The sequence below is a fragment of the Homalodisca vitripennis genome, chromosome 8, assembly GCF_021130785.1.
Source record: "Homalodisca vitripennis isolate AUS2020 chromosome 8, UT_GWSS_2.1, whole genome shotgun sequence".
In the NCBI taxonomy this organism is placed as follows: domain Eukaryota; kingdom Metazoa; phylum Arthropoda; class Insecta; order Hemiptera; family Cicadellidae; genus Homalodisca; species Homalodisca vitripennis.
Genome location: NC_060214.1, coordinates 29,100,695 through 29,128,426, shown reverse-complemented (window position 1 = coordinate 29,128,426; position 27,732 = coordinate 29,100,695). Strand labels below are relative to the sequence as shown.

General features: G+C 33.0%; 1 protein-coding gene across 1 annotated transcript in view; it reads right to left on the bottom strand.

Moving 5' to 3' along the window:
* The window catches only part of LOC124367459 (protein PTHB1), a 59,369-nt gene extending 46,631 nt beyond the window's left edge, over positions 1 to 12,738 (bottom strand). Inside the window, exons 1-7 of the mRNA XM_046824284.1 lie at positions 12,607 to 12,738; positions 10,600 to 10,872; positions 8,607 to 8,695; positions 8,235 to 8,499; positions 7,254 to 7,474; positions 4,738 to 4,868; positions 2,741 to 2,915 (exon numbers count right to left, since the gene is read on the bottom strand). Of these exons, the coding sequence (XP_046680240.1) occupies positions 2,741 to 2,915; positions 4,738 to 4,868; positions 7,254 to 7,474; positions 8,235 to 8,499; positions 8,607 to 8,695; positions 10,600 to 10,862 (1,144 nt within the window). The 5' untranslated portion in view covers positions 10,863 to 10,872; positions 12,607 to 12,738. The remainder of the gene's footprint in view (positions 1 to 2,740; positions 2,916 to 4,737; positions 4,869 to 7,253; positions 7,475 to 8,234; positions 8,500 to 8,606; positions 8,696 to 10,599; positions 10,873 to 12,606) is intronic.
* Between the last annotated feature and the right edge of the window lie 14,994 nt (positions 12,739 to 27,732).

Genomic DNA, 27,732 nt, shown 5'->3' with positions numbered 1-27,732 from the left:
AGTTGTAGAGAAAATTGTATAAAAATGTTTATAAATATGAACGAGGAGTGTTTTAATGAATATTTTTCGAATTGATAGAATGGCAGTTTCTTCATATAAAGTGTCAGTAGGATATCTCCTAGATTTTTTGAAACCGGCTTTTAAGATACAACAATTATATGTCATAGAGATTACATTTATTGTCTCGTGTATTGGTTTGTCACCCAGAATAAACAAATTGGAATGGCTTTAAGAGATGTTTAAATAAGAAATTTTCTTACTTTTGTTTATGTTTTCACTCTACAAATATAGAAAAAATGGAAATATTGGTTAAAATAGCTAAAAATATAGTCGTGCTGTCGTAATAGAATGTTTACACACAATGATCGAATATATTTAACTGGCTCTTTGAATTCACATTACCCAACTTTAGAGACCTAGATGGAATTTTTTACTGCTTTAAAGATCAGTGCGGCGTAGCTTGGAAGGAGTTACGAAATAAGAATAGGCCTATGTTCATCCTAGGAACCCTGGGAATATCCTTATAAAAGTTTTGTACAATCGTTTAAATAGTTCATACCTGAAAGCAAACAACAAAAGACACTTTTGCATTTATAATATTATTAGAATACGGCTAAGTTAATGTTATGGATGCTTAGTTAGTTAAATTTGACATTGACTCCACTACGAATAGCCTTATGATGATATTTCATAGACCTCCTTTTAACTAATACAGAAAGATGATTTTTTAAAAATATTTACATAGGATTACACTAAGTTCCGACAAAGTTATGAAGCTTCTAACCAATTGTGTTTGAGAGTAAACTTCCTAATCCTTTGTCTTGTAATTTTAATAGGTACCCAATAATGAAAAACAAAGTTAGAATTTGATTGACTGGCTCGTCAGAGAGAGGAAAACAACTGGAAAACAAGTTTGAAGATGGTTTCACAACGGACAGTTCATCAAGATCTCATTGAAAACCTTATGGTTTGAGGTTTATCTTTGAAGAAGATTAATTTTCGGAAAAACGTATTAGGCTACTTCTGCAGAGATTACTACTTAAATAAACCTGATAAAACAATAAAATATTATATGTTATATAAATCTAATAACTTTGATTTAATTAAATCTCTCACCAATCCTTTTGAAATTGGCAATAAAATCTTGAATACACAACTGCAACGTCATAAAATTATTACAGTTGTATGTCGAAGTTGAAAAATCATTCATATGAGTTTACTCTCTGCTTTTTAGCGCTTCTGATTGGGTGTTTTCCTCAGTTCTTATTATAATACTTTTGAGGTTAGTGACACGGAACTAAACGACGCAGACGTACATGTTAGCGGGTTTAGTCTAGACAATGGCCCGGATGTTGTAATCGCTTCGCTCGAGCCGCTTTATTTAGACTATGATTCAGACATCATCCCTGCCACCCCGGAACCTTGCTCGCGTGTTATAGTTCCTACATCACGGATACCTCAGCAGGCTCATGTTCCATCTGAATTATACCTTCACAGCTGAATTTTCTAGTATACAATAGCGAGCGATACGATGTGGCGCACCATTGCTGTTAGTTCGGCCGCTGACCGTAAATTAATTCGCGCGCGCTGGTGCCCGCGCGCCAAAACAATACCATCCGCAATGGGTTAAAGAACAACTGTACTGTTGATGTAGGTTAATTATCGTATTCCAATTTTTCTCTTTGTAGCGATATGACCAATGTAAGGGAATAACTGTGGCTATAAGACCAATTACTGTTTTATTGTTTGCAGAAGCCAATATCTTTGAAAATAAAAGTTAACAATTAAAAATAATTTATATCGTTCCTTTCAATCTCCAACTAATATCTGAAAGTACTTTATACTAAAAAATTGTCGGCAGTGATCAGGTACACAATACTGAATAAATCTAGATAAAAGTAGGGGAGGGGGACATTTCAATTTCAGCTGTAAAAGCCTTGAGTTATAACACATTGATTGAAGTGGATTTCTACTATGCCAGCTGCCCTAAAGTTGGTACATGCCTCATGTCACAGTGAAGGTGTTAGGCACTTTGGAAAACTTTCCTCAATAAAAAAAACATAAAACCCCAATAAAAATAAATATTTTTATTTACTGAAAACAATGATATATAAGTTAAAATGATTTAATTTTGATGTTAACGGGTTTAAAAAAGCCTGAGGTAATTAATAAAGAGGTATTTATACAATACATGAGAAATATACGATGTTTTATTTCTACAACCCCTTAGTGGCTTATTAAAATTAAGAAAAATGAACAAAATAATGCTTATTTTTTTATTACATATTTAAATTGATTGGTCAATTTTAGTTACAACATAACTTTTTTAATTAAAGATTAGAAAAGAACACCTTTTTGAGTGGATCTTTGTTGAATTTGGTATAATCTTTTAAGCAAATTAAACTTCAAGCAAGGAGTCATGCACAAACCTACATCACAATCACTAGTAACGAAATTCTCGGCACAAATGATACTTCAAGCAAATTACACATCGCAATGCAGACCAATCAGCATGCCCACACCATTTAGCGGCAAAACAGTGAACTACGTACTATTATTTATTTTGCGGTTTTCCGACTAATCGAATTGCCACCCGTCACAGATCAAAATGAAAAGGATCATTTTTGCAAGATGGATTAACTCATTAGCTGCTCTTTTTAGTAGTCAAGACAGTGACGAATTAACTCGGAAAAAGCTGTTAAGGGGATAATCAATATTGTTACCAAAATCCCAAACTTACTCTGAGACGATGCATCGATTTCTTGCTGCAGGGAGAGCAATCTCTGCTGCAAGTCTCTGTAAGAGTGCGCTTTGTTCAAGACGGGCGGTGGCACGAATACAGCAGGCTCTGTGCCCAGGTAACAACACACAACTTGCCCCTCTTCTGACAACAGTGCTACCAACCCCTGCAGGCCCTGCAACAGTTGCAACCATGTTCACAGACTACACAGTACAGAAACAGGGCACTAAAAAAAATCTGATCCAATGTCAGTATGAACAAATATTGTATTGTCATGCATTCTGCAAGAACAAAGGAACAGATTTTTACCAATGTAACAATGCAATGTAAGCTGATCAAATGAACAAAATGTCTCTCTAACTGAGAAGTCAATTATTGGCTGAGCTTTAGTGAAGGGCTGGAAAAATAAAATTTCTGTCTGTCTGCACGTTATCTCAAAAACAAACTTTACTATAAACATCAAATTTTGCATGAAGCTTCTTTTATATATGACGAACACTGAGTTTGAGGATGGTGCATGTCATTCCATGGGATTTGGCTGAGCTTTAACGAATAATTTTACATTGATTTTATGGGTAGGTGTTTAGTGAGGGCAAATATATTGAATAAGAATAATGAGATATGCAATTATAGGGCATAGTTGAAATGGGTTAACAGTACCTTATTTTGAGGACCATAGATCACTGTCACCAGTAATGTGAATCCGAGTCCACACCAGGGTCCAAAGGAGTTGAAGTGATATAGCACTGAGAGTACAGATGACAAACGAATAACGCACATTGTCAGTTCACAACAGCCACAGTAGTTGACAATAGACAATAGACAAATTCTTTATTGACATATTCAGTTGAGAATAGTACATTGCGTCATATAGTACATATCATGTTTCTATTTAAATTAAATTATTTAAGAATTCATTTTCTGAATAAAATGGTCTTTCTTGTAGCCAGTTGGTCAGTGTATTTTTAAGACGTTTTGGTGGTTCTTTTCTTAGAGGTTCTGGAAGTTTATTGAAGTAAAGAGCTCCTTTGTATGATGGCTTTTTTTCAGAGAGACTCCGGTGGTGGACTGGAAGAGTAAAGTTTAAAGCATTACGAGTGTGATGCTGGTGGGAGTCTCTGTTTCTGGTTTGTCCTGAGTAACAGCATGCAGGATCACTTCTTGAATGTAGAGGTTTACTATGGTGAGGATCTTCAGTTATTTGCTTTCTTGAAACTGGGAGTCCTGCTAGGCATCTTATTGCACTTTTGCTGTTTGAGGACTCTCTCTAAGTTGCAATTGGTGGCACCTCCCCACACAGCTATGCCGTATCTGAGATGTGACTCAAACAATGAAAAGTAAGCAATTTTAGCTGAATCTTTGGTGCTGATTTGTTTTATTCTACGTATTACATAGATGCTGGTGCTTAATTGTTTACAAAGCTGTTCGATGTGTGGTTTCCAGGTTAAGTGTTCATCAATTAGTATACCAAGGTGTTTTGTTTGATTTTTTGTCCTAGGTTGGGGGTTGGAAAATTTGTGTTTTTGTTTTTTGTAGAAAAATTTATTTGGACGGTTTTATATTGTTTAATACCAAATTGTTTGAGTGACAGTAACTGTTTAGTTGTGTTTAAAGTGGTGATTAGGTTTTCAGAAAGTTCTTGACTACTTTTTTGGCTATTGTAATGACAGTGTCATCTGTGTGTACATAACTGTGTGACAGAGGCGTCCCAAGTAATTGAGCAGATCGTTAGTGAGAAGCAGGAATAAGACTGGATCCAGTACCGATCCTTGTCGCACTCCCAGCTGTACATTAGTAACTTTGCAAAATTAAAGATCGAACAATGCAGTTTAGACTTTAAATATTTGAAAGAACACCATTATACTGTTGTACATTCACACAAATGTGCCGCTACTGACCTAAAAACAACAGTGCAAGTGTCATAATTACGATAAACGTTCCATACTAAAAAGTGCTTTGGTTGTTGCAGAAAACCGTGTGCTGCCAAAAGGACAAACCTTGAAATTAACTCTGGAAATGACGACAGGGATGAAAGGGAGTTGGGAGGACCAACACAGTGTTGCCATGTCGTACACAAGCAGTGTGGCAGTATCTGCGACAACCAGTGCCATCGCCTTGCGTTCTGGCTCTGAAAATACAATCAATGTGGCAGTAGCACAGATCTGTGGCGCTAAAAAGATTCTCCATTGTATTTTTATATTGCCACCAGATTGGAAATACATGAGCTGGCATTGATACACAACAAGTGTTGTATAATTATGATTAATAAGTGCTTTTATTGATTTGGTGACATAAAAAAACCTTTTTCCTTTGACTAAGAACTAATGGTATGAGGAAAGTCTCGGTTAATCAACAATGTTACTACTTTGAATGTAAGTTTGGAATAAATACTTATTCATCTTTTAGTTTTTAGCTAAGAGAGTCAAGCGACACTGGATGTGTTAAATTATAAATTTTAGAAAATGGAGGGTTTAAATACCTCGAGATAACTTTCACGAGTAAAACACAGAATATACTGAAATACAGCTCAGGAAAGCTGCAGCAGACAGAAGCTACTCGAGCCTGATAAAGCTACTTAAAGGCAAGCTGTTAACCATTAGAACCAAAACAAGATTGTATAAATTAATGATCCAGCCTATTCTACTGTAGGTATCAGAACTGTAAGCTCCCAAAGAAATTTAATTGTTTTCGGTGAAAGGAGAATTAGAAAAATAGGGAACTAGAAGGAGACAAAGAATGAAATGGGGAGATCAGGCAGAGCAGACCTAAGGAAAAGATCTTGTGATAAGCCAAGATAGAAGAGCATGAAGGCGCATTATTGGTGAGGTCAAAGCTCAATTGGGTTTCCAGTAGCCACAAGAGTGTCATATTTTAAAAGGTGACCAAGGATGGAATGGGGAGATCAGGCAAGAGCAGACCTGAGGAAAAGATCTTTTCATAAGCTAAGATAGAAGAGCGTAAAGGCACATTGTTGATAAGGTCAAAGCTCAATTGGGTTTCAAGTGGCCACAAAAGTAAGTCATATTGTATCTTCTAACACTCAATTTAACACTTTAACTCCCAAGCAGTACAGTACATACAAAGGGCTGATTAGCATTCCAACTTGTAAAAGAAAATAGATAAAAATTCTTGAAATTTTGTGTTATAATTATTGTGACATATGATGATGAAAAATGTCTAAAATCCTATCACTCTTTCAACATTTAACTGTTGTCTGAAGACTTAGTCTGTACTTCTGTTACACTTTTGTTTCGTAACAACTTACTAATACAGATAAAAACTATAAATTGGAATCCTTTCCTCTATCATTTCTCTTCCAGCTAACCATAGGACATAAATTTATGTATCTGTCAAACAGATACATGCCTTAAAAAGTTTTAGGAACTAATAATAAGATAAAAGTAAATATTAATATAATACAGGCCTAGAGAACCTTTAAGGCCTTCAAAATGCTAGTGCACGTTCCGTGCTTATCGCAGTTGCCAAGGAAGTATTTATAAACGACCTTCACTCTGCAGCATGGGGAGGGGAGTGCAATTTGCCTAACTCCAAACACCTGCTCGTCAGTTATGCGTCTCCTACAGAGCCATAACCAAACATATCCGTAGCGTGTATTACTGCTTTCTCGGTTGTCAAGAGTGTGCGTCTACTACGTATCTCCTTATTATTTTTCAACATGTGATAGTGAATTAATTTGAAAAATTTATCTTGTTTTCTAGTGTGACAAGGTATATTTAGTTTAATTTAAATTTATTTGAAATAAACAGTTTTGTAAATAGTTCTTTTTTATTTTTATCAATAAATACGCTAATTTTAAGTAAAATGCTCTGTTTTATACTTTTTCTGCTTTTTTAGTTATAATAAAAATTAGCGCAAACTCAAATAAAAATATATTTTACTTGTCTTGGCTTTATAGGAAAGTTAATGGATTTATTCGTGGTGTGCAAAGGGTTAATATACGACACATAATGCTTAACCTCCGATGGGGACACTGCAGAATATTCTAAGTAGAGCTTCATATAATGTGATGAGTGAAGAAACAATGCATGGTGGTAATGGGTGAAGAAAGCAGTTTCATCTCACACACCCTTTGTCACCTCATGGTTATGTTGGAAAGGAATCTTCTTAACCCTTTCAATGTTCGAGAAAATGTATCCGGATAATGCCAAAGGCTCTACAGCCACAACAAGTACTCTTTAAAACAATTTAACTTTTATTTTGGGAAAGAAAACATGGTTTTTTTCTGCACTCTACCTCATAGCTGTTAATGTAATGCACAACAGACTCCAATGGTAAAATATCAATTTCAAATCATCACCACTATTTTGGAAAATTCAGAATGTATACTCCGTCTAGTGTCTATACCTATATTGGCTCCCAGAACTGATGAGATACGGAAATTCTAAAGACCATTTATTTTAAAAAAATTTGATTTCTCAAATCCGTAGGATGAATTACTAAACTACTACACTTGTTACATGAATCACTAGAGCTGAAGACAAATGAAGCTCACCAGTCACGTAAGGATGAAGACAACAGGGGATGAACTGTAGTCGTTTGGCCAGTTCAATGCTGCCACCCTCACGGAGACAATACAGGTTTCGCTCTCCCAACACAAAGATGGCCGACTTGGAGCCCTGTGTGGCCACTACCTCCATGGACACGACCGGCTCCCCCAAGTTCAGAGTCCACCAGGCCACCAACTTCCGGTTGAGATCGGCCAACACCTCATACCTGATAGCAACCAAGAACCTTATTATCAAATTTGAACATTATTTATCAAGTGTAATTGATAATCCAATGTTAGAGAACATAGGGGATCATACAACCAAAGACATAGTAGCCACATTTCCAAACCTTGTGGCCGAATCACAAATTAAAATACATCTGCTGAACACTGACTGTATTGCATAATACTGGCTGTTGTATCCACACAGATAGAAATTGAGCTGCATTTGGTCAGGTGGCTGTATCTTGATCACAACTGCTGAGCACGCATTGAAGCATGTGTCTATGCTGAATTGATTCCATACAACTGGCTGTATCTGAGGAGGAAATAAGTATTCAGCCTAAGAGTGAATACTTAAAAGTCCTCACTAAAAAGGTACATTCCCTTTCAACTTTTTTTATAGGGTTCAGGAGGGTTTTCCTCTGGCAGGTTTTAACCTGCCAGTGAACATATACTGGGTATCTGTAGAAAGAATGTATGCAGTCTGACATGTTGAGAAAGACTCGAGTGCAATTGAAATTTTCTAAATATGTGTTCATTTACATGTTTCTTTTAACTCAGTGGACCCTAGATGGAAGTTTTCAAGGTAAGGTTCTTGATTTTCCTATCAATTAGAAATAACCCTAGCTTTCAGCCGTAATACTAGTTTTCGCACAAAAATAGATTATCACCATAACGCAGTAACAGCAGAGAGAGCACTATGGTACTAACTTTAAAACACACACCCTAAACAATATTAATGATGAATAAAAGACTCCTGTGTACCTGTAACATTCCAGTATCCAGTTGGCATTGAGGACGACAAATGAGTCCGACGAAGGCACATACACGAATGGTGAGGGCAACAAAAAACAAGGCAGGCTCCGATTGACAGCAAATGTCTCTTGTTCGAAGAAAGATAGAGTTCCGTCCAGAGACTGGATGCAAATAAAGTCCCGCCCTTTTGCTCCACCAAAAGGGCCAACTAAAAATGAATAGGATGATCTGGACAGTTGATGTTCATAGGCCATCACTAGATGATATTGATCACCTGAAAAAAGTTATTTTTACATTGTCAGTCAGTTCATTTTGCAAAACTTGTCTATAGTTCAGATATACATAAAATTATACACAGTAGGATCAATGATAACTACTTACCGTGCTGTGCTGAGCCTGAGATTTCTACTAGACTGTAAACGGCCATACTGTGAGGGTGAAGAACCCCGATTTGTGTACTTTGGGATCCACTGGAGATGAACAATCTATTAGTGTTTGAGTCATTACATGCATTTTTATTTCAAAAACATATTTATTTACTTATTCTTTTAGTCCCTATGCAGATGATATAAAATACACAGAATATATTTTGTTGGAAGCAGGTACAACATTTGTTTAAAGATATACAATGTGTATACAAAAATTATTAGAATTGGAACTGCTACAAATGAATAGAGACTGGAGCTATTTCTCAATAGGCTCTTTCCTTGTGATGGGCCAGTGTTGTTTCAATCGTTCAAAGCAAATTATTGTGTCATCTTATAGAAACATAAACAGTTGTCCTGTCGCACTGTACTGATTGTATTAAATAATAATACAAACGAACGTTACAACGGTTTTACGGTGGAACGGTAACTGGATTACCGGTGGAAGGAGTAGGCCCAGAAGAATAATAAGGACTGGACTGAGAGGCTGCTATCAGCGAGGCGTGCATCGCAGATGGCAGTGTTTGATAACAAAATTGAGAGGTGGGGTGAGGTAGACATGCCGTACCTCCCGTCTCAGTTGATCGGAAGTTATAGTAACGAGTAGACTTTGAAAGTGCTTAGAGTTAATCTTTTTGCTAATCGTCATCGAACCTGCGGGTAAGTGAACTTTTTAACTGGAGTCCAGTCAATATTCATTCTGTTATTTTGAATAATTTTGGGGAAAGAAATATTGTAAAAATTAATTTAATGGGAATTTAGGAACTTGTCCTTTTGATCTGTGCAATATACAACTTGTTGGTGCAGTGAGCACATGTATATAAAACTTTATGTAAAAATACTAAAAGAGTTTTGTTGTTGTTACAGATGCTTTCAGCAATATTTTTAAATCTCTAACACTGAAGAATTAACATTTAAATTTAAAAGCTAACCCCTCATGTGCCAGTAAAACGATACAGCATAATATGAAATCTTGAAATGTTTCCTTTTGGTTTTTTTCAGAATAAATGAATACACACCAAAAAAAATCATAAGAGCGACAATTAGAATTGGAGATTTTGCCATAATCTGTTGGACAAGTTGCGCTTTGTCTGCTGAAGCATTATCATGCCATGGAGTTTTCAGTTTCCACTTGATACGTTTGTATTCTTTTAACATTAAACTTTACAAAAGTATTAATTATTCATAGTTTGATCGATTGGTGAACTAATGGTGAAAAATTACTTAGGAAAAATGTTCCATGTTTCATTGTTTTCACCTTGCTGTAACTTTGCCTAGCTTGTTGGGATCGCATGTGTCATGGATCTTCACCTTACCTTAGCAATTTTCACATTCCACACCAAAAACTGCTGGCAGTAGCAAGTTAAAGTAAGATAGGGGAAAAGATTGGGTAATAGGTCCTAAAAACTTGGTTTTATTGTATTGTAAGATACAAATTACTAACAAAACTATAAATACATCCTCAATATTACAATTTGCAGGAAGTAAACTTAAGCAAGAAAGCTTATCAATACTAGTAATTACTTTTAAAATTAATACTGTCTAACGGGCCCAACACTTGAATTACTGTTATTGTACACTCTCATACAGCAGGAGTTAAATTAATTGAGAAACTAATAATCAACTTAAATCTTGGGTGATTAACATTTCCAACATGTTTTATTGTTTTAAACAATATAAATTGTTGACCGAAATAGTGACTGATAATAAATAAATGCAACTGTAGCCATAAAATGAGAACGGCTCAGCTCGAAACTTTTCACAACTCGGATCCATTTTTTGACTGTTCAACAACACTCAGGTAATAATTTGTGATAGATAAATATAACATTTTCCTATAATTTTTTAGATCAAACATCAGTTCAAAATTTAAGTTCTTATGGTATATTTTCAAATCTATGTATCCTAACTTAAAAAATTTAACCTTAGTAGTTGACAAAAGAACTCACGAGACTAATTTTCCGATTGCCACTTGGATCACAGGTTGCGGCAGTTGGGTCTCTATGAGGAGATCGGTCGGTCTGTAGCCCTCAGCGTCACACTCCGAGTCGGCCTCAGGCTGGAATATTCTCAGGAAGCCGCTGTGACTCCCAACAACAATACACTCGAAGCCTTGACCGAGTATATCTGCTACTGTCATACACCCGTTATCGAACTGCTCTTCTTTCCCACAAAATGTTGACCACAATTCTCTTGATTTAAAAAGGGACATTATGACTGATCTAAAAAAAAGATGTATTAGTATTATTTATTTATTCCTAATCACTATTGTATAAAACCATTATATATACCTGTATATATATATATATATATATATATCGAATCGAATCTTCCAGTATAAACGTTGTTATATGGCTGGCTGAAGAGTTAATAAAGGTAGTATTTCTAACTAGGTGTCTATTTTTTGAACCAAATATATAGGGTTTTTCATTTTGGGCTGGTAGATGTTGGCAGCCTGTGGCAGACATGTTGTTTTGATGTCAGCTGTTTCATTAGTATATTGTTGTTCAGTGAGTGCTGCCATTTCATGACAAGTTACACGAGTGTGAGCAGCATGTTCAGATGATTAAACTTTATTATCAAAATGAGTGTTCACTAGTTAAAACGTTATGTGCGTTGCGAGCATTTTACGGCAGATGGGGAGGCCCTTCAATGTCAACTCTTCAACGTTTGGTAGCTAAATTCGAGAAGACCGGTTCGGTAAACAACCAGCATCCACAGAAAGTTACTGTTTGGTGCGGACTTTAGGCAGGCGGTGTGATTGGTCCGTATTTTTTTGAAAAGAACGTTGGTGAGGCCATCACTGTTAACGGCGAATGCTACAGAATGATGATAACGGATGTCTTTTGGCCCAAATTAAACAATAAGGATGTAAACGACATGTGGTTTCAGCAGGACAGCGCTACGTGCCACACAGCGAACGACACCATGAATAACTCATGTTAATCGCTATTCTACTACGGCCATTAATTAAATACCATACAAATGATTTTACTTTGTTTGTATTAATTTTGAACAATATTGTTATTCAATAGCCTACATTAAACATAGAAGCAATTATTTTATTTTAAACAAATATATATATATATATATATATATTTTAATTTGATAATAGTTTAGGTATTTATAATCGATCATTTGATTCCTTGATTTGATTATGATACACTTACTATACTGCGGCCGTGTGGGGTTTTCTGATCCCCTTAAGTAAATTTGGGGGAGTAAAAACTGTTGGCGGATTTTCTAGTAATTTTCCTTACAGGCAAAGCTGTTTCCCAGTTTTTAAAGCTATTTTTGTCAAATCCGTAAAGTTAGTTTTTACTGCAAACCTAACTTTATTTGATATCATTTGTTCACAATGAACAGTAGAATATAATGATAATACGTAACAAGGGTAAATATATTTTAATTTGAATTTTTTACGGAGAGTGGGGAAGATTTTTTTATATTTTAATCTTACAAAAACGGGGAGGAAGATATACCTGGAAAATCGTTCAGTATATAAATTTTAAATTCCAAGTAGCAAAAAGGAAAAGATTTAGTTTATTTTCAGAAAATCTAGTTTTTGTATGAGTTTTTGGTAAATAAATTAGTTTTAGCGCAATAACTTACTAACTACAAGAAGCTTGGTTTTTTTTACCAAAAGCATGAAAACGTTAAAATGTATATAAATTGTTGTAAACTGACTATATTTGGTATCATTTTATTTAGAATAAACTAGAAAAACTATAATAATAAATACATTTTTATTTATAACCGAAGGTTTTCATATTTTATGGTTAGTAGAAATCAAACTTTTCATATCACGTTCAAAACAAAAGGATTCTCTCATTATAAAAACGGTTACTGTTATAATGTTTTGAGGTTTTATAACATTTTAAAATAATCTAAAGGTCACAGATTTAGTCCAGTTTTAGATACATAGATATAGCAATATTTTATTATAAAACACTTACAAAAACAAAAATGTGGGTAGAACTAATTTTTCTGCAAATACAAAGACAACATCAATCTAAATTTTCGCTGCCATGATAAAACAATACAAAACAAAACAAAACCAGTAACATTTTCGGCAACTCTTTCCTTTCCAACAATATACGAATCGCGTCAATACTCAAATGTTTACGTACTATAACAAATAAAATAAACCGGGCAGTCCAATTCAACGGAAATCCGTTGGTTAGCGTTTAAGGAACGAAAATAAACAATAATATCCGTTAAATGGCAGTCAGATGGTTAACGGTTCTATGTAATAACCATCAAATTCTCACATCGGGAAGACAATCCCTGGGTAGTCCCGTAAAAACTTGAATGCATGCCTAGATCAATTACCATATCGTTTTAAAGTTCTTCGATAATCTAATGCCACAGCCCACATTTAATAAGCTTTATTCGTTACAAAATGACAGTTGTTTAAATATATTAGTATTGAACTATTACAAGCACGGTCACCATGTTGTTTGGGAGTCATACAAATAGCTCCATCAGAAAATATGACACTTTGAGTTTTGAAAATAGTATTTTCAAATTTTCTGGTCATTTACAATGTTTCATTATTGTATGTTTTTTATATTTCGTGAAAGCCGGATATAACGTTTTGAGCAGTATATAAAAATATAGCGGAAATAACTGTGAAAACTGTAATTGTCGTAATTCTAAACATCTATATATATATATATATATATATATATATATATATATATATATATATATATATATATATATATATATATATAAGAAAGTCGTGTTAGTTACACTATTTATAACTCAAGAACGGCTGAACCGATTTGGCTGAAAATTGATAGGGAGGTAGTTAAGAACTGGGAGAAGGACATAGGATACTTTTTATCCCGTTCCCGATTCAGGTTTCCGCCCCACTGGTCTCTAAAAGTTACAGAAATACCCCTAAGAAATGCATTGCAGCAAACATATGTTATTAAGTGAAAGAACCTTTTCAAATTTAATCAGCTGTTCTTTGTAAACATAAATAATGCGACGAAAGAAAAATATCTGTTTATATAATTTTTTTTTTTTTTTTTACTTTAATTTATTTACAATCTGTTTATATACAACAAACAATAAGTAAATTTTGATGATAAAATCTTAAGGACATGGTTAATCAAAAGTTCATCAACCTTAATTAACATAAACATTTAAGAGATTGTTCATCTTTAAAATCGATCAGCCAAGCTTAAGAAATCATGTCTTTTTAGCCGAAATTGATGGTCACTGTTGTCCAGCAGATTAATAGCCAAGTAGTTAGGATGAGAGTTTAATTTGTTTTGATACTTGATGCAGAACTTTGGAATTTCTTCAGTAACAAAAGGGATATTCGTGTCTCTGTGAATGGACTTCATTACGAACATACCATGGGGCCTGTAATATCTTTCGGAGAACTTTAGATTGGAAACGCTGTATAATTTCAATATTTGATGTAGAAGAGCAACTCCCCACAGTTGAATTCCGTACGTCCAGATGGGCTTTAGAACAGTCTTGTACAACAACAGTTTGCTTTCTATTGATAAATGGGATTTGGTTCCAAAAAGCCAATTTAGTTTTGAAAAATTTTGAATTTAATTGGAGCCTTTTGTTCCATATGTGTGGTTTCCAAGTCAGCTTCCTATCGAGATGTACACCCAGATACTTAGCTTCATTTCTTTGAGGAATTTGAATGTTGTTTAAAAACACTGGTGGACAGGTGTCATGTTTCAACGTAAATGTGACGTGAACAGATTTAGTTTCATTCACTTTAATTCTCCAAGTTTTAAGCCAAACTGTGATAGAATTTAAGTTTGTAGAATTTGTGATGCTATAACATGGTTGGAGTGGGATGCCAGTACGGCAGTGTCATCATCGGCGAATGTTGCTGTCAAAGGAATTTTGATTAGTTGGAATGTCTGCAGTGAAAATTAAGTACAGCACTGGTCTAGTACACTTCCCTGAGGTACACCAGAGTTTATTTCATTCAGATCTGAAAGACAATCATCAAACTTGATTTGAAAATACCTTCGTTCTAAATAAGATTTTATAATGTTGTAAACAGTGTGAGGTAGATGACTTTTTATTTTAAATAGAAGCCCTTCATGCCACACTTTGTCAAAGGCTTGACTCACATCGAGAAATATGCTGCAGAACAAAATTTTCTTGATTCTAAATCTTGCCTTATTATATTAGCTACTCTATGGACTTGTTCGATAGTGGAGTGGTGCACTCTGAAACCAAAAACTGATGATTGGGAATTAAATTGCATTCAGTTATAAAATCTGAAGTCGTTTTAAAAATAACTTTTCGAATAATTTAGAAGGTATAGGTAGTAGACTGATTGGCCTGTAGGACATTATTCGTTTTGAGGTTTTCCTGGCTTAGGGAACAACAATAACTTGAGCCACCTTCCATTGTGATGGGAAGTATTCAAGCCTCAAAATAGCATTAAATTACGAAGGTAAGAAAGAGTATGGCTTTCCTAGGAAGCTCTTGTAGTATCTTACCTGTTATTAACTCATAAACCAGGGGCCTTTTTGGGATTAAGATTTTTAATCTCATCAATATATTTCAGATGGTTTAAAGGAGCCAATAGGTAGTGAGAGTTGGTTAGGTGAATCAAGAAACTCCTTTACAACATGTCTATTATCAAAGTTGTTATCTACAGGGTATGGTTTGAAAACATTACTAAAATATGCAGCAAAACAAATCAGTTTTCTCTCTGTTACTTTTCGCCCAAGAACCATCTGGTTTAGATATTGGAGGAATGGGCACTTGCGGTTTCTTTGTGCTTTTTGTTACTTTCCATAAAAGAATAGGTCTGTTGCTTCAGTTGGGGAGAGATTTGAAGTGAATTCTTGAAACCAATACGTTTTTTAAGTTTTTAAGCAAAATCTTTAACTGTCTTGATGCTCTGTTAAACAATGTTTTATCTCTTACATTTCTAGAATTTTGCCATATTCTTCGTAAGCGACGTTTTTGAGCAATGTGCTGCTTAATATATATTGGGTAATTGATATTGCCACACGTTTGTATTATTAAGTTCAGGCGTTGCACTCCAAGCAGATTTCTGAAACAGTATAATTAAAAATTTCCACAGCGTTGTCTATTTCCTCTCTTGTTTTAAGTGATATATTAAGACTTAAACTGTCATTTAACGTTTCACGAAACTTCACCCAGTTTGTGCCTTTATTCGATAAGGACGTTGCCTTTTCTTTCAATACAAATGATGAACTTATTGATAGGATGACGGAGAGTGATCGGACGACAAATCAAGAGATGAAACAGCCTCCATATAGTTAGGAGAAATACCTCCCGTATAAAGAAATCAAGAAGATCTGGAATTTTGTTGGGATCTGAAGGCCAATAGGTTGGTTCCCCTGTAGATACGTAAACTCAAGTGATTGTCATTCATGCAATTTAACAAATTTCTACCTCTAGGGTTAATCACCCTTGAACCCCACATGACATGTTTGGCATTAAAGTCACCACCTGCTACAAAACGAGGCCCTAAAGTTTCGAAAAAATTCGTTGAATTGAAGTGTTGGTAATATTGTGCCTCGGGGGACAGTAAACACCAGAAAATGTAAGTGGTCCCATTCCAGTCCTCAACCACTATGCTTGTAGCTTGAATATGATCTTCTTGAAATCTAGGTAATTCATAATGTTTTATTTGTTTTCTGATTAGCACAGCGCTACCTCCATGCGCCGTATTGTCAGGGTGGTTTGTAGAATAAAAGTAAAAATTTGGGATTTTGAAAAAAATTTAAGTTTGTAAAGTGGGTCTCAGAAATTAACATAATATCTATTTTGTGTATTGAAATAAAAAGTTGAATATCTTGGCCATGTCGGGCCCAAGCCATTGGCATTCCAGAGTCCAATCCTATAAAATCTATTCATTTTAGTTTTGATATGACAGTTGTCAATAGGTTAATCAATGTACCTATTTGCTGGGCTTGTTGAGGACATCATCATTTCGAACTTATTTAAAAATCCATCAATTATTTTGATTCAGATTGTGATTTGCTTCTACATTTGATTGACCTGATGGCACTCTAGCATAAGATAAGGTTGGTGATACTGGTTGAGACTGATTACCTGTTGAATTTTGAGTACGAAACAGATATAGGTCTATCTACTTCTCGATCTTGCATGGAGGAGGAGTGTCTTTTTTTTAACGCTGGTCTTAGAGGTGGAAAAGCCTTTTTCTTAATATCTTTGTAAATAGAGCAACCTTTATAGTTGGCTGGGTGCTCACCACCACATAATACACATTTGGGGAGGAAACATTTACAGATTTATTACAGCTGCTAGTATTCATGATCTGAGCCGCATTTTACACAGCGGTTTTGGTACCAGCAGTAAGCCTTTGTGTGCCCATATCTTTGACACTTTTTGCACTGCACCACATCATTACGTTTGTAAGGGGGCTCAAGTACAATTTTGGCATTTAGTAGGAATTCAATTTTAAAAATGTCTTTGTTGTTTGATGCTGGCTCTAAGTCTACAAAAAAAATTGACAGTGGATCTTTAGATTTGCTACTTCTAAGGTTCGACACATTCCTAACTTTGTGGTTATAAGCTTCTATAGCTGTTTTAATTTCCTGGGGTTCCGTAGAGAAGTGCATATTCTTAAGCACTACTCTATAAGCTCTGTCACCCTTTATTTGGTATGTATGGAAGTTTACTTTCATGTTAGTTAAATGTTTGACTAATGCGCGGTAGGCTTCAATAGTATCAGTGTTAATTTTTACTTTATCTCTAGCTATGCATTTAAATGAATATGACTCTTTTTTAATTACTTGTTCAATGTTTATCATCATTTTACTTATGTTGACAATGTTGGGGACAAATATAGGTGGAGGCCTCACCTTCGTCCTACATTTGTCGTCATTCATCGTTTCTTCTTCAGAGCCTAGGTTGGCGTTACTCAGCATTTCAAATCTGTTGTGCAATTCAATAGGTCTAGCAGTTTTTGCAACGTACTCTGTAGGTCTACAAGGTTTCTTAACATCTAAAACGTTGGCTGTTGACAAATGTCTTTTGTTTCTAGTTGTTTCGATTTGCCACTCGTTTTGATTATTGACATCGTCATTAGAAATAGTTTTTCCTGAAATGATGTTCATTGTTTGCTTATTAGAACAATAATTGTGATCATTAGTCATGGTATCAAAATCCAAACAGTTTGAGTTGTTTGAAGGGGCAAATTTTAAGTTGTCCATTACCTTCTCACTTGAAAAACTACTAATAGTAAACAAACACTGAAAACAATTAAAGTTAACGGGTAAGGTTAGTTGTAGGAAAAGTACTGGAAAAAAAGGATTACGAAAAAAATCTAAACATTTTTACGTAAATTATGAACAAAAATGTTTTAAGAACTGTTTTATATAGTTTTAACCACTAATTGGGTAAAAAAACTACATTTTAAATTAAAATAAAGGACACAACACTGAAACAGCACAGCTGGGGTTCACAGTCTTACCGCGAGACTTTTGTTTATATAATTTAATTACTATTTTAAATTTCTTTACACTTATAGTTTAAAAACATAGAGTAAGCTTAAGAGAAACAGCAAATTTTGTTTTAACTGTTTCTGCAATCACTGTTAAACATAGACTTTACTATCCAGATAATACAATTCAAATTTGACGTAAAAATTCACCTTTAACTGCAATATTTATTAATAATTAATATAAACCATGCTCGTGCTTGATCAGAAGAGCAATGCAGATATCAAAATTACTATCTTACGTTGGCTACAAATATAAAGAATGTTATAAAACCAACCTTAGTTGTTTTTTTTTTTACAGAAGATGGTTCTCAAAACTCCGTGTGTACATATTCTCTCGATCGAGACAACAAAGCAAGCTCAATCATGGCATCAGAGATATAACTAATTTGATCCAGAAGTGATACATGCGCAAAGCCTAAAATAAAAACCATACGCAATTTCGCCTAACATCTGAAGCTCATAATCATTAGACTGTAATAATATGTACCTAAAGTATGCCTATTTTCGTTTCAAAATTACATTGAGCACCATCATTTATTACATCGTATGTGCGCTAATGAATTCCGACTTTTTGACTCCTGTCCACGCTGGGCTAATATAGTTCAATTGTATACAAAAATCATACAACATTGGAGAAAAATTCCAGTTATTTCACAGGTGCATATTGAGACTGTTTTAAAATTTAAATCTTATATAGATCATGAACTTGGAGTATCTTTCAGTGACTATCATTTATCTCAGAAGGGTAATAACGACGTTCAAAAGAAATATGCCTCCTATGTCCCAATTTTTCTGTAGGAAATCGTGTGCGAAGCCTTGGGTAACTGGGTATCTGGTTGTAATTGGTATTTTATTGAAAATCAAGAGTTTTCGTTATAAAATACTACAAATTTATTGACGAACTAGCTGTTATCCACGGCTAATCGCGCATAATTGCTTTTACTAAGTAATATAAGGACTTCGGTTCTAAAGATTGCGTGCAAAGCCGCGGGTAACAGCTAGTTAAGATTAAAATGTTGAAGGTGAAGCTTGTATTGGCTACTGTTAACTTAATTACATTTAAACACACAATCCAATAATTAAAACTTTTATTTTTGTGAGGCCTTTCGATAGCAAGCCTATCTTTGTTAGACACGTCACAAAAGTAAATTTGATTTTTAATAACAGTTAAACATGTATAATTTTAATATTTATTTATCCTGTGTGGCGTAGTGTGTAAATAAAATTAAATAATTACTTGAATTATACTATATAAATTTTGAATGTTATTTTTGTAACCTTCCTAAAAGTAATATTGAATTTTGTATTGGTCCATCTTCGTGATTGAATAAATCTTCTGTAGAAACAGTTTCAAGATGGCACCTATTTGACATTCTGTAAATATTATCATTCCACTATTTTGTATAGCCTACAGCCGAAAACAACAAAGATTTAACACATTTTAGATAATTTTAAACAGCATTTATTCTTGCAAATATATATATATATATATATATATATATATATATATATATATATATATATATATATATATATATATATCACGTACTTTTGAGCATTTTCATATTGGTTGTATAATTTCTAGTATTTGTAGTGATTCTAATATTAAAATTTGAATGTTATGGAATTAAATTGTTTTGTTTATAATAAAGCATACATGACCATACCTGTCTCACCTATCCTTTTGTTAATGTTACAATTCAATTAGTCTTAAATTTTCACTGCGAGTGAGTCTTTAGTCTTACATTTCCCCGTTGTTTTTGAAAACTATTTCTGATGTGATGTATGTACCTGATGAAGTTACTTTTAGACTAAAAACTGACTTTTTGTCTTTTGCGTTCCTATGGTTTTAAGAACAATTTACTGCAGATTTAACAAAATCGGCAACTAGATGCTTTTATCACAAAATTTGTAACGGCTCATTGTGTGGAAATAGTGGTGGAACTAGATAAGATCCACATGCAGTTTTGCTGGTAGAGCTGTCACTGTCATAAATAAATATATTTTATTTCCAATATTGAAATACATGTAAAGATAATAAATTGAGCGTGGGATATAAGTATAACTGACCATTTCATCCAATAGCGTGGCTAGTTGTACAAAGTATATTAACAATAACCGAAAAACAAGTAATATTGAGTCTAGCATTAGTTTAAAACATCTGTGGTTTTACTATTACTGTAACATAGGCGAAAAGCCTGTTTTAAATTTAATATTAAATATTATAAATAATATTTATAAACTAAATGAATATTTTGTTTTTCAGGAAATATTCGTAACTTTATTGCAAGAACGAATATATTTATACTAAAACACAATAAAGATATATTACATCTTGCTGAAAAGATAGCCAAGCGACTGTTTCTTTTTACCAAAAATACTTGATGTGTCTAATATTATTAATTTGAAGTGGAAATTTATTAGAATACTTTAGCCCCCGATATTGAAATGAATTACGAAACATGACTTTATTTTCTTTGAGTACTTTTAAGAGCTTATGTTCAGAACCTTTTTGTACTATATATTGATTAGACGTTATGTTTTCTCTATTTCCAATTCTATTAAAGAACAATCTTAAGACGATAAAAACACAAAGATATTGAATTTATTTAACTGGTGATACAGCAGAAAGGAACTTGTTCTTTTAGATTTTTTAAAAAATGATTCGCAAAAAATAATTTTGAGTTGTTCTTAACTTATCTATTAATGAATTGTAGGTTCCTCCTCAGCATGGCAAGGCGTACTGCAATCTTGAATTATCTAGTGCATAATACAGTGTTCTTATTTCAAAAGTTTCTTCAAAATATAATCTAATTTGTAATCTCATTTTTCCATGTAGATTGCATTCGGTTCAAAAGAGAATTTTTCATCACGTAATATACTTAAGTATTTAATGGTTTTTACTTTTTTTAAAGGTAGACAAGCACATAATTAAGTATTGCAGGTTGGTGAATGGAATATCAAAGGAGAGGGTAAGTCAAATCAAGTAGAATCAAAATTTATAAATTTTGTATTACAAACATTTACCTGCGTTTTCTTCGTGGAGCACTATTTCCTAAACAATAAAAGATCACCATTTATGGAATTTTGTATTAACTTTAAATAATTCTTTATATGAAAAACGTCATCAGCAAAAGAGTTAACATTTCCATGAAAATTGGTGTTCAGTAAGTCTTTAATAAAAACTAGAAAAACTGTAGGAGAGGTCATTGAAACTTGGGGCACTCTTGTACTAACAATGAGTGGGTTAAGTTAGATATCATTAACTTTTACTCGTTTCTTCCCTGTTATAAAGCTACGAAACCAGTTTAAAGACACACCTCGAATCCCGACAGTTTCCAATTAATTTAAAATGATCTCATGATTAACCATGATAAAAGCTTTTTTTTAAACCAATAAAATGCCGTGTTGTCTTTAGTTTATAATGTGATCTGTTACTGCAATAAGTGCACTCTCTGTTGGTCTTCTTTTAATAAAACCAAGCTGTTTACTACTAAATACGTTGGATTTTGTTTTTAAAATCTTCCAACCTTATCGACATTATTTTCTCAAACATTTTTGGACCTTAAATTGTCCAATTTATATTCATTATATTTTTTTAAGAATAAGTACAAGTGCACTTAATAAGATTTTCTGGAAAGACATATTTACTACAACTGTCATTAATGAAATAAACTAATAAGGATGCAATATCATCGATTATGTATTCCAATAAACTAATGTTGAATTTGTAAAAACCTATTGGGTTTTTTTTGTTTTTAAGTTAAAAACAACTTATTTGACTTCTATTGTGGTAGGAGCTATAACACAGGAGTTATGGTGATGGTAATGAGGAGCTAGTGTTTCGGGAGTGACTATACTTGGCTGACCAGCTTGTACCGAAATAAGATGGTTGATAATTTCTTGTGCGATAAAACTCGAATTAGTTATACGTGTTCCAGTATCTAGTTCAATACTGTCGATGCACTTATCCTTATCATCTCCTGTTAAATTGTTAATAGTTTTCCACTGTTTTGAAACATCGCCTTTACAAGGTTCTAGCTTGTTTGTATGAAACGCGTTTTTTGTTCTATCAATTTCCACTTTTATGCTATCGGAAGAAGTTATAAAATAATTTTGAAATGTTATACCATACGGTCGTGTCTTGGAAATGTTACACAGTTATGTCATTTGGTTATTTTGTAAAGTATATTATTAGTAATCCAAGGACATTATAACTTAGCTTACTTTAGCTTACAGTCTAGATCTTTTTTCTATTATTAAAAATACTGCTTACTATTTCTTGAAATGTGTTATAACAACTATTAACGCCCTCTTCGACGAAGACCTCACGCCAATCAATGTTTTTGAGCTTACCTGTAACATAATTTAAGTTAAGTGTTAATTTATCAAACCTTGCATTACAATTTGATTGATTCCCTCGCGTACGTGAGTAGTTATGAAATGTAAGTTCCAACATACAGTTATCTGTGATGTCTACATCAAATAATGCACCACTATAAAAGAGATTTATAGACATATGTCTGACAAATACAGTATATCGTCATTAAGTGATTTAGAGCTGTTTTTTTTTATTCTCGTTGGAGTATTTACTAATGATATGAACCCATTATTATTTAATATACTGTTGTAGCTATGCGTTATTGTATCCATATCCAATTTAATATTTATATCTCCAATATATACCACATTATTTTTAGTTTCTGACATAAAGTGGGATAATTCTGACAAAAATAAGTTTTCAGATACAAAATGTAATCTGTACAAGCACATTAGTTTAAAATATGTCTTTTCTAATATAATATCTAACAAAAAGAGTATCCGCTAATGTTATATAGTAAGGGGTAGTTATTTGCTTACAACAAGTATAGGTATCTACATGTTTTATTTACTATGTTTATTTTTTGTAATTGAGAGCAATATTTCGAAATCTTACTTAATGGTAAATCTTAAGTTTCTTAATGGTAAATATGTGAATACAATTAAATCGGTAAATAATGTAAATTAAATGAAAGTTACAAAATATGTACTTGTACATTTAGAAACGTTGAAACTGGGTTCTTACCGTATGATGCTGTGGCATAATGGACATTTCACTAATGGTAATGTTTTGGTTTAAGCACGTTAGTAGGAAAAACATCTTGTGAATTATAGGAAAAGTAGGATAGAGTGCGTGATAAAAATCAGAAAAGAATGTTGATGAAATTTATTGAAGGTAAAAAGATTGAAGAAATGCAAGTTGAAGAAAACTCGAGGAGCTGTAGGAGTTAGAGGAAGACTCTGAAAATCCATTTATCATTTGAATCCGGACACTATTAATCCGAGAGTAATTATATTTTTGGAGTAATTGCATAAATGCAATAAAACCAATTTAATACTTTTAATTAAGAATACCAAGGTTATCAAAACCATACCAAGATGACAGCGTACAAATTTAAAATTGAAATCATAAGTAGTTCATGAAATATGCCAAATCAACATTGCGAAAGTTCAACCTCATGAACCCCCTTAATAATTCTGCTCTGTGGACTGTATGATTATGATACGTATCGTATTGTTTTTTTTCAATAGACACATTCTATACGAAGGATCATTAATTTACCATATCTTATAATGTTTCAAATACCAACTTTTCATTTAGACGTAACAAAAATAGCATATCAAGCACATTTAGCCCAAAATATCTCAGATTTATCATTTTGAAAGATGAAATCTAATTTTGTTACATAAAACATTTAAATACGCAAGTGTGGTTAGTACCTCTCTTAACTTTAAGTGTTATAGCTAAACGGTAATTAAACACTATTTTAAACTGTGACTATATATATATATATATATATATATATATATATATATATATATATATATATACCGGATTAGATGAACTATAAACCATTACAGTAACATATTATATTCAGTCTCGTATTGACGCATTTATGATTTATAATACGTTATCATATTAGTCATGAGTTATGCCGTTATAAGGTTGTCTGAATGAGAACGGCATAGAGTAATGTAAAAAGGTTTTGAGTACATCGACAGGTGTTGTTTTGATGGGAATCTGACTACTCTCGCATCCAAAAGCAAAGACATCACAGTTTGCGCATTAGACGGGTTATGGTAGGAAAAGATGATTCAATGTGAAGTTTGCTCAAGTTCACTTTCCTATTAGTGAGCGTCTGAAATCTGATGCTATCACAGACTTTCGCCACTATTTCCCCAAATTGTAACCATTTAACTATTTATCATTCTGTACAGTAACTAAATTTTGACGCATTTCATTGTACTTAGTCTCGTGTTATGCATGCCAAATCAAATAAAAATTGATTATTCTGCAAAGGTGCTACATGTGTCACTAATAAATAAAAAAAATCAAAACTTGGTATTACATATACTCACTTTTTAAACTTTATAAGTTATAATTGTTTCTACTTACATAGGGGAAAATAAAAAGGTGGATCAAATCAAAAGGTGTTGAAATCAAAAGACTAATATTTTGTTACATAAAAATGTAAAAAATACAAAATTGTTGTGTAATTGTTTGTAAATTGTTTATATAATTGTTGTATAATTATAAGTTTTCGTCTACTTTTTCCAACAAAAGATATTAAAAATAATCGTAGTATGTTTATTTTTAAAAGTTATGAATTACTTTCTGTAACAATACACAAACACCGTAACAAATATAAAAAATAAAAACTTAGTTATACAGATAACTATTTTTTTAACTTGGCAGGTTTATCCTTGTGTAAAATATATCCATACAAATAAAGTAAGATAATAACACTACAATTATTTTGTATTTAAACATGTTAAAAAAATGAAAAATCATATATTTGTTGCATTCATCTTTTGTATTAAAAAATGTTAACACATTTTATACATCAAATAAATATGATACATTATAGCTTATCTTTCGCCCTACATAATACAAAATATTTCATTACATTATTTTTTTGAAAAAGTTATGAATTTTATTATTAGATGGAACACAACACAAACGCCAAAAGAGAGAGATGATCTATACATAAGTGCATGGTACTGACAGCGCCACCCCTCAAAAGTACTTGGTACTCAAAGGGTTAATATAGATCTAATCCTTATAATAGATCCTCTGATATCCATTATCCATTCATAGGTTAGCAACCCTGGACAATCAGTTACAAAACGTTGTCCAGTTCCAAAATTTTGCTAACATAACTACCACCCTAGATTATGGACCCTTCTGAAGGATCTATAATCAAGGCTACCACTCACCTAGCTATCAGCACCCAGTCCAGTGCTGAAAACCGTAGTTGTATGTGTTATGTGTATATATTTAGGATGATAACTCACACAATATATATTATACCTCTATTTATCTCTTCAAATGGGAAAATATGTGCCCAACTTGCTGAGGCTTACGGCAAGAAAAACAAAAGTTGACATGTAAACCATTGTTTAGTCTCATACGTACACTAAGCATACAAAACTACACTATGTAAAACTAATTAATATCTGCGACTCTCGTTTTAATTATGGGTGGATAAAATAATATTACTAAAAGTTTAATTAATATATACACACGCATAGTATGTATACATATATCGCTAGTTACGTGAATATCCACTGATTAAACGTGAGTACAAATTTGACACTTAATTGAAGACTATTACAAATTTACTCATGAAGATGAGATGTAAATCAATATTCAAGTAAGAATGACTGATTGAAGCTTTCAAACAATTAGAAGTCAACATTTCTTATTTTTTCGTTATTGCCAAAATGGACACAATAAATAGGGAGCATGTAGTCATTAATAAAATTGTATTGTTAAATCTGCGAACGGGAGGAATGAAAAATACCTTTAATTGATTGCATGTTTGTTTTTATATTGTATTTTACACTGTGAATATTAAAAGTAGTAGAGATTTAAATATGTCCAATTTTTAGTAAATTTTTTTAGTAAACATTTTGTATTTTATTTTAAATACCAATATTATTGATAGAATACATCAACAAGGGCATTCCTACCAGGCTTAGTTGAAACGAACTAGGCCACGAACCTGGTGGACCAGAGGTGAACTAGCAATACTGTCTTCATGAACATAATGAGGTATTAGATGTTTTTCTGTTATTTACATACATACACGGGATTAATTATCAAGATAAACAAAAGATGGTTTATAATTAATTATTATCAGTCTAATCCGTGTCCACAATGATGACGGTGCCAAGGCTTCTCTTTTTAAACCTATAACGTGTTCGAATAGTCAGGACGATGGTGACAGTATTGTTCAGCTTATTGAGGAGATGAAATGTTCAAATGAAATATGTAAATTCCAAACTGAGAGTTAGTACATGGGTATTTTGCTCAACTGAATTCACGAAAAGATGATTACTCCTTGTAACCTATATTTCAATCACATCGAGTAAATATTGCCTAGTGCTTTAAGAACATTGATAAATTGAGAGGACAGAACGCATATTTGAAATCTAAATTGTGTAATGTCGAACAAGATCATAATTTTCTTCAACAATATGCACGTAAGAGCTCAGTATACTTTCACTATATTCCAGAAGTTGTGGCTTATAACGTTTATGATGTGCAAGTCGTTACGAAACTTGTGCGATTTAACCTCGCTACTGACATGATATATTTGACACATCGTTTGTCAGGGAAGAATAATTTAAAACCTGGAGCAATTATAGTTAAATTTATTCGAAAACAAGACAGTGATGAATTCTTGCGCCTGGTAAACACTAAAAGTGGATTTTCTGCTTCAGAACTGATTTTGTATGCGAGTCTAAAGTGTTTGTGTCTCTTTTCCTTAGTAAGTTTCACCGAGAATTGATTTAATATGACGTTAAAAAGTACCAGAAGTTGTGTAAAAGAATAATTTTTAGTTCCTCCTAAAACGTATTACATTTTGTTATAAGTTTTCTATATTTGAAGATTTACAATTTGTTTCTCCTTATAAGATTTCTGACCTACTTTCTTATGTAAACTTACACGTACTGTAATGAGCGTAGTAGAAGTAATGTATGTCTATGCATACGAATACGATATTTTTGTATGTATGTATGTGTGTGTGTGTATATATATATATATATAATATATATATATATATATATATATATATATATATATATATATATATATATATATATATGCGTGTGTGTCTGTGTGTGTGTGTGTGTGTGTGTGTGTGTTTAATTATGTATTATCGTTATCCAAGTTGAGCTGAGCTGCAATTCAGTATTTAGGTAAAATGACTGACAGCAGCTTCCAAATCAAGTCAATAAGACAATAAAATATATGATGGTTCAATAATCACATCGGCTGTTACTCAGTAACCAGGTTACTGAGTACCTAATACCAGAAAGACGTTATGAGAACACTTAAGCATTCAGCCATGTTATTGAAATGCCTGGGAGTTACTGGTAACACGATATCCCAGTAAAAGGTTTCCACTGAATAACAATGTTATTGACAATAATAAGTTACATATAACACCCATCTATAGTCACAAATAATAATAATAATAACCTATTAAGAGATAGATGAGGGTAAAGCACTGGAAGAACGTGGTCCACCAAAAGAATAATT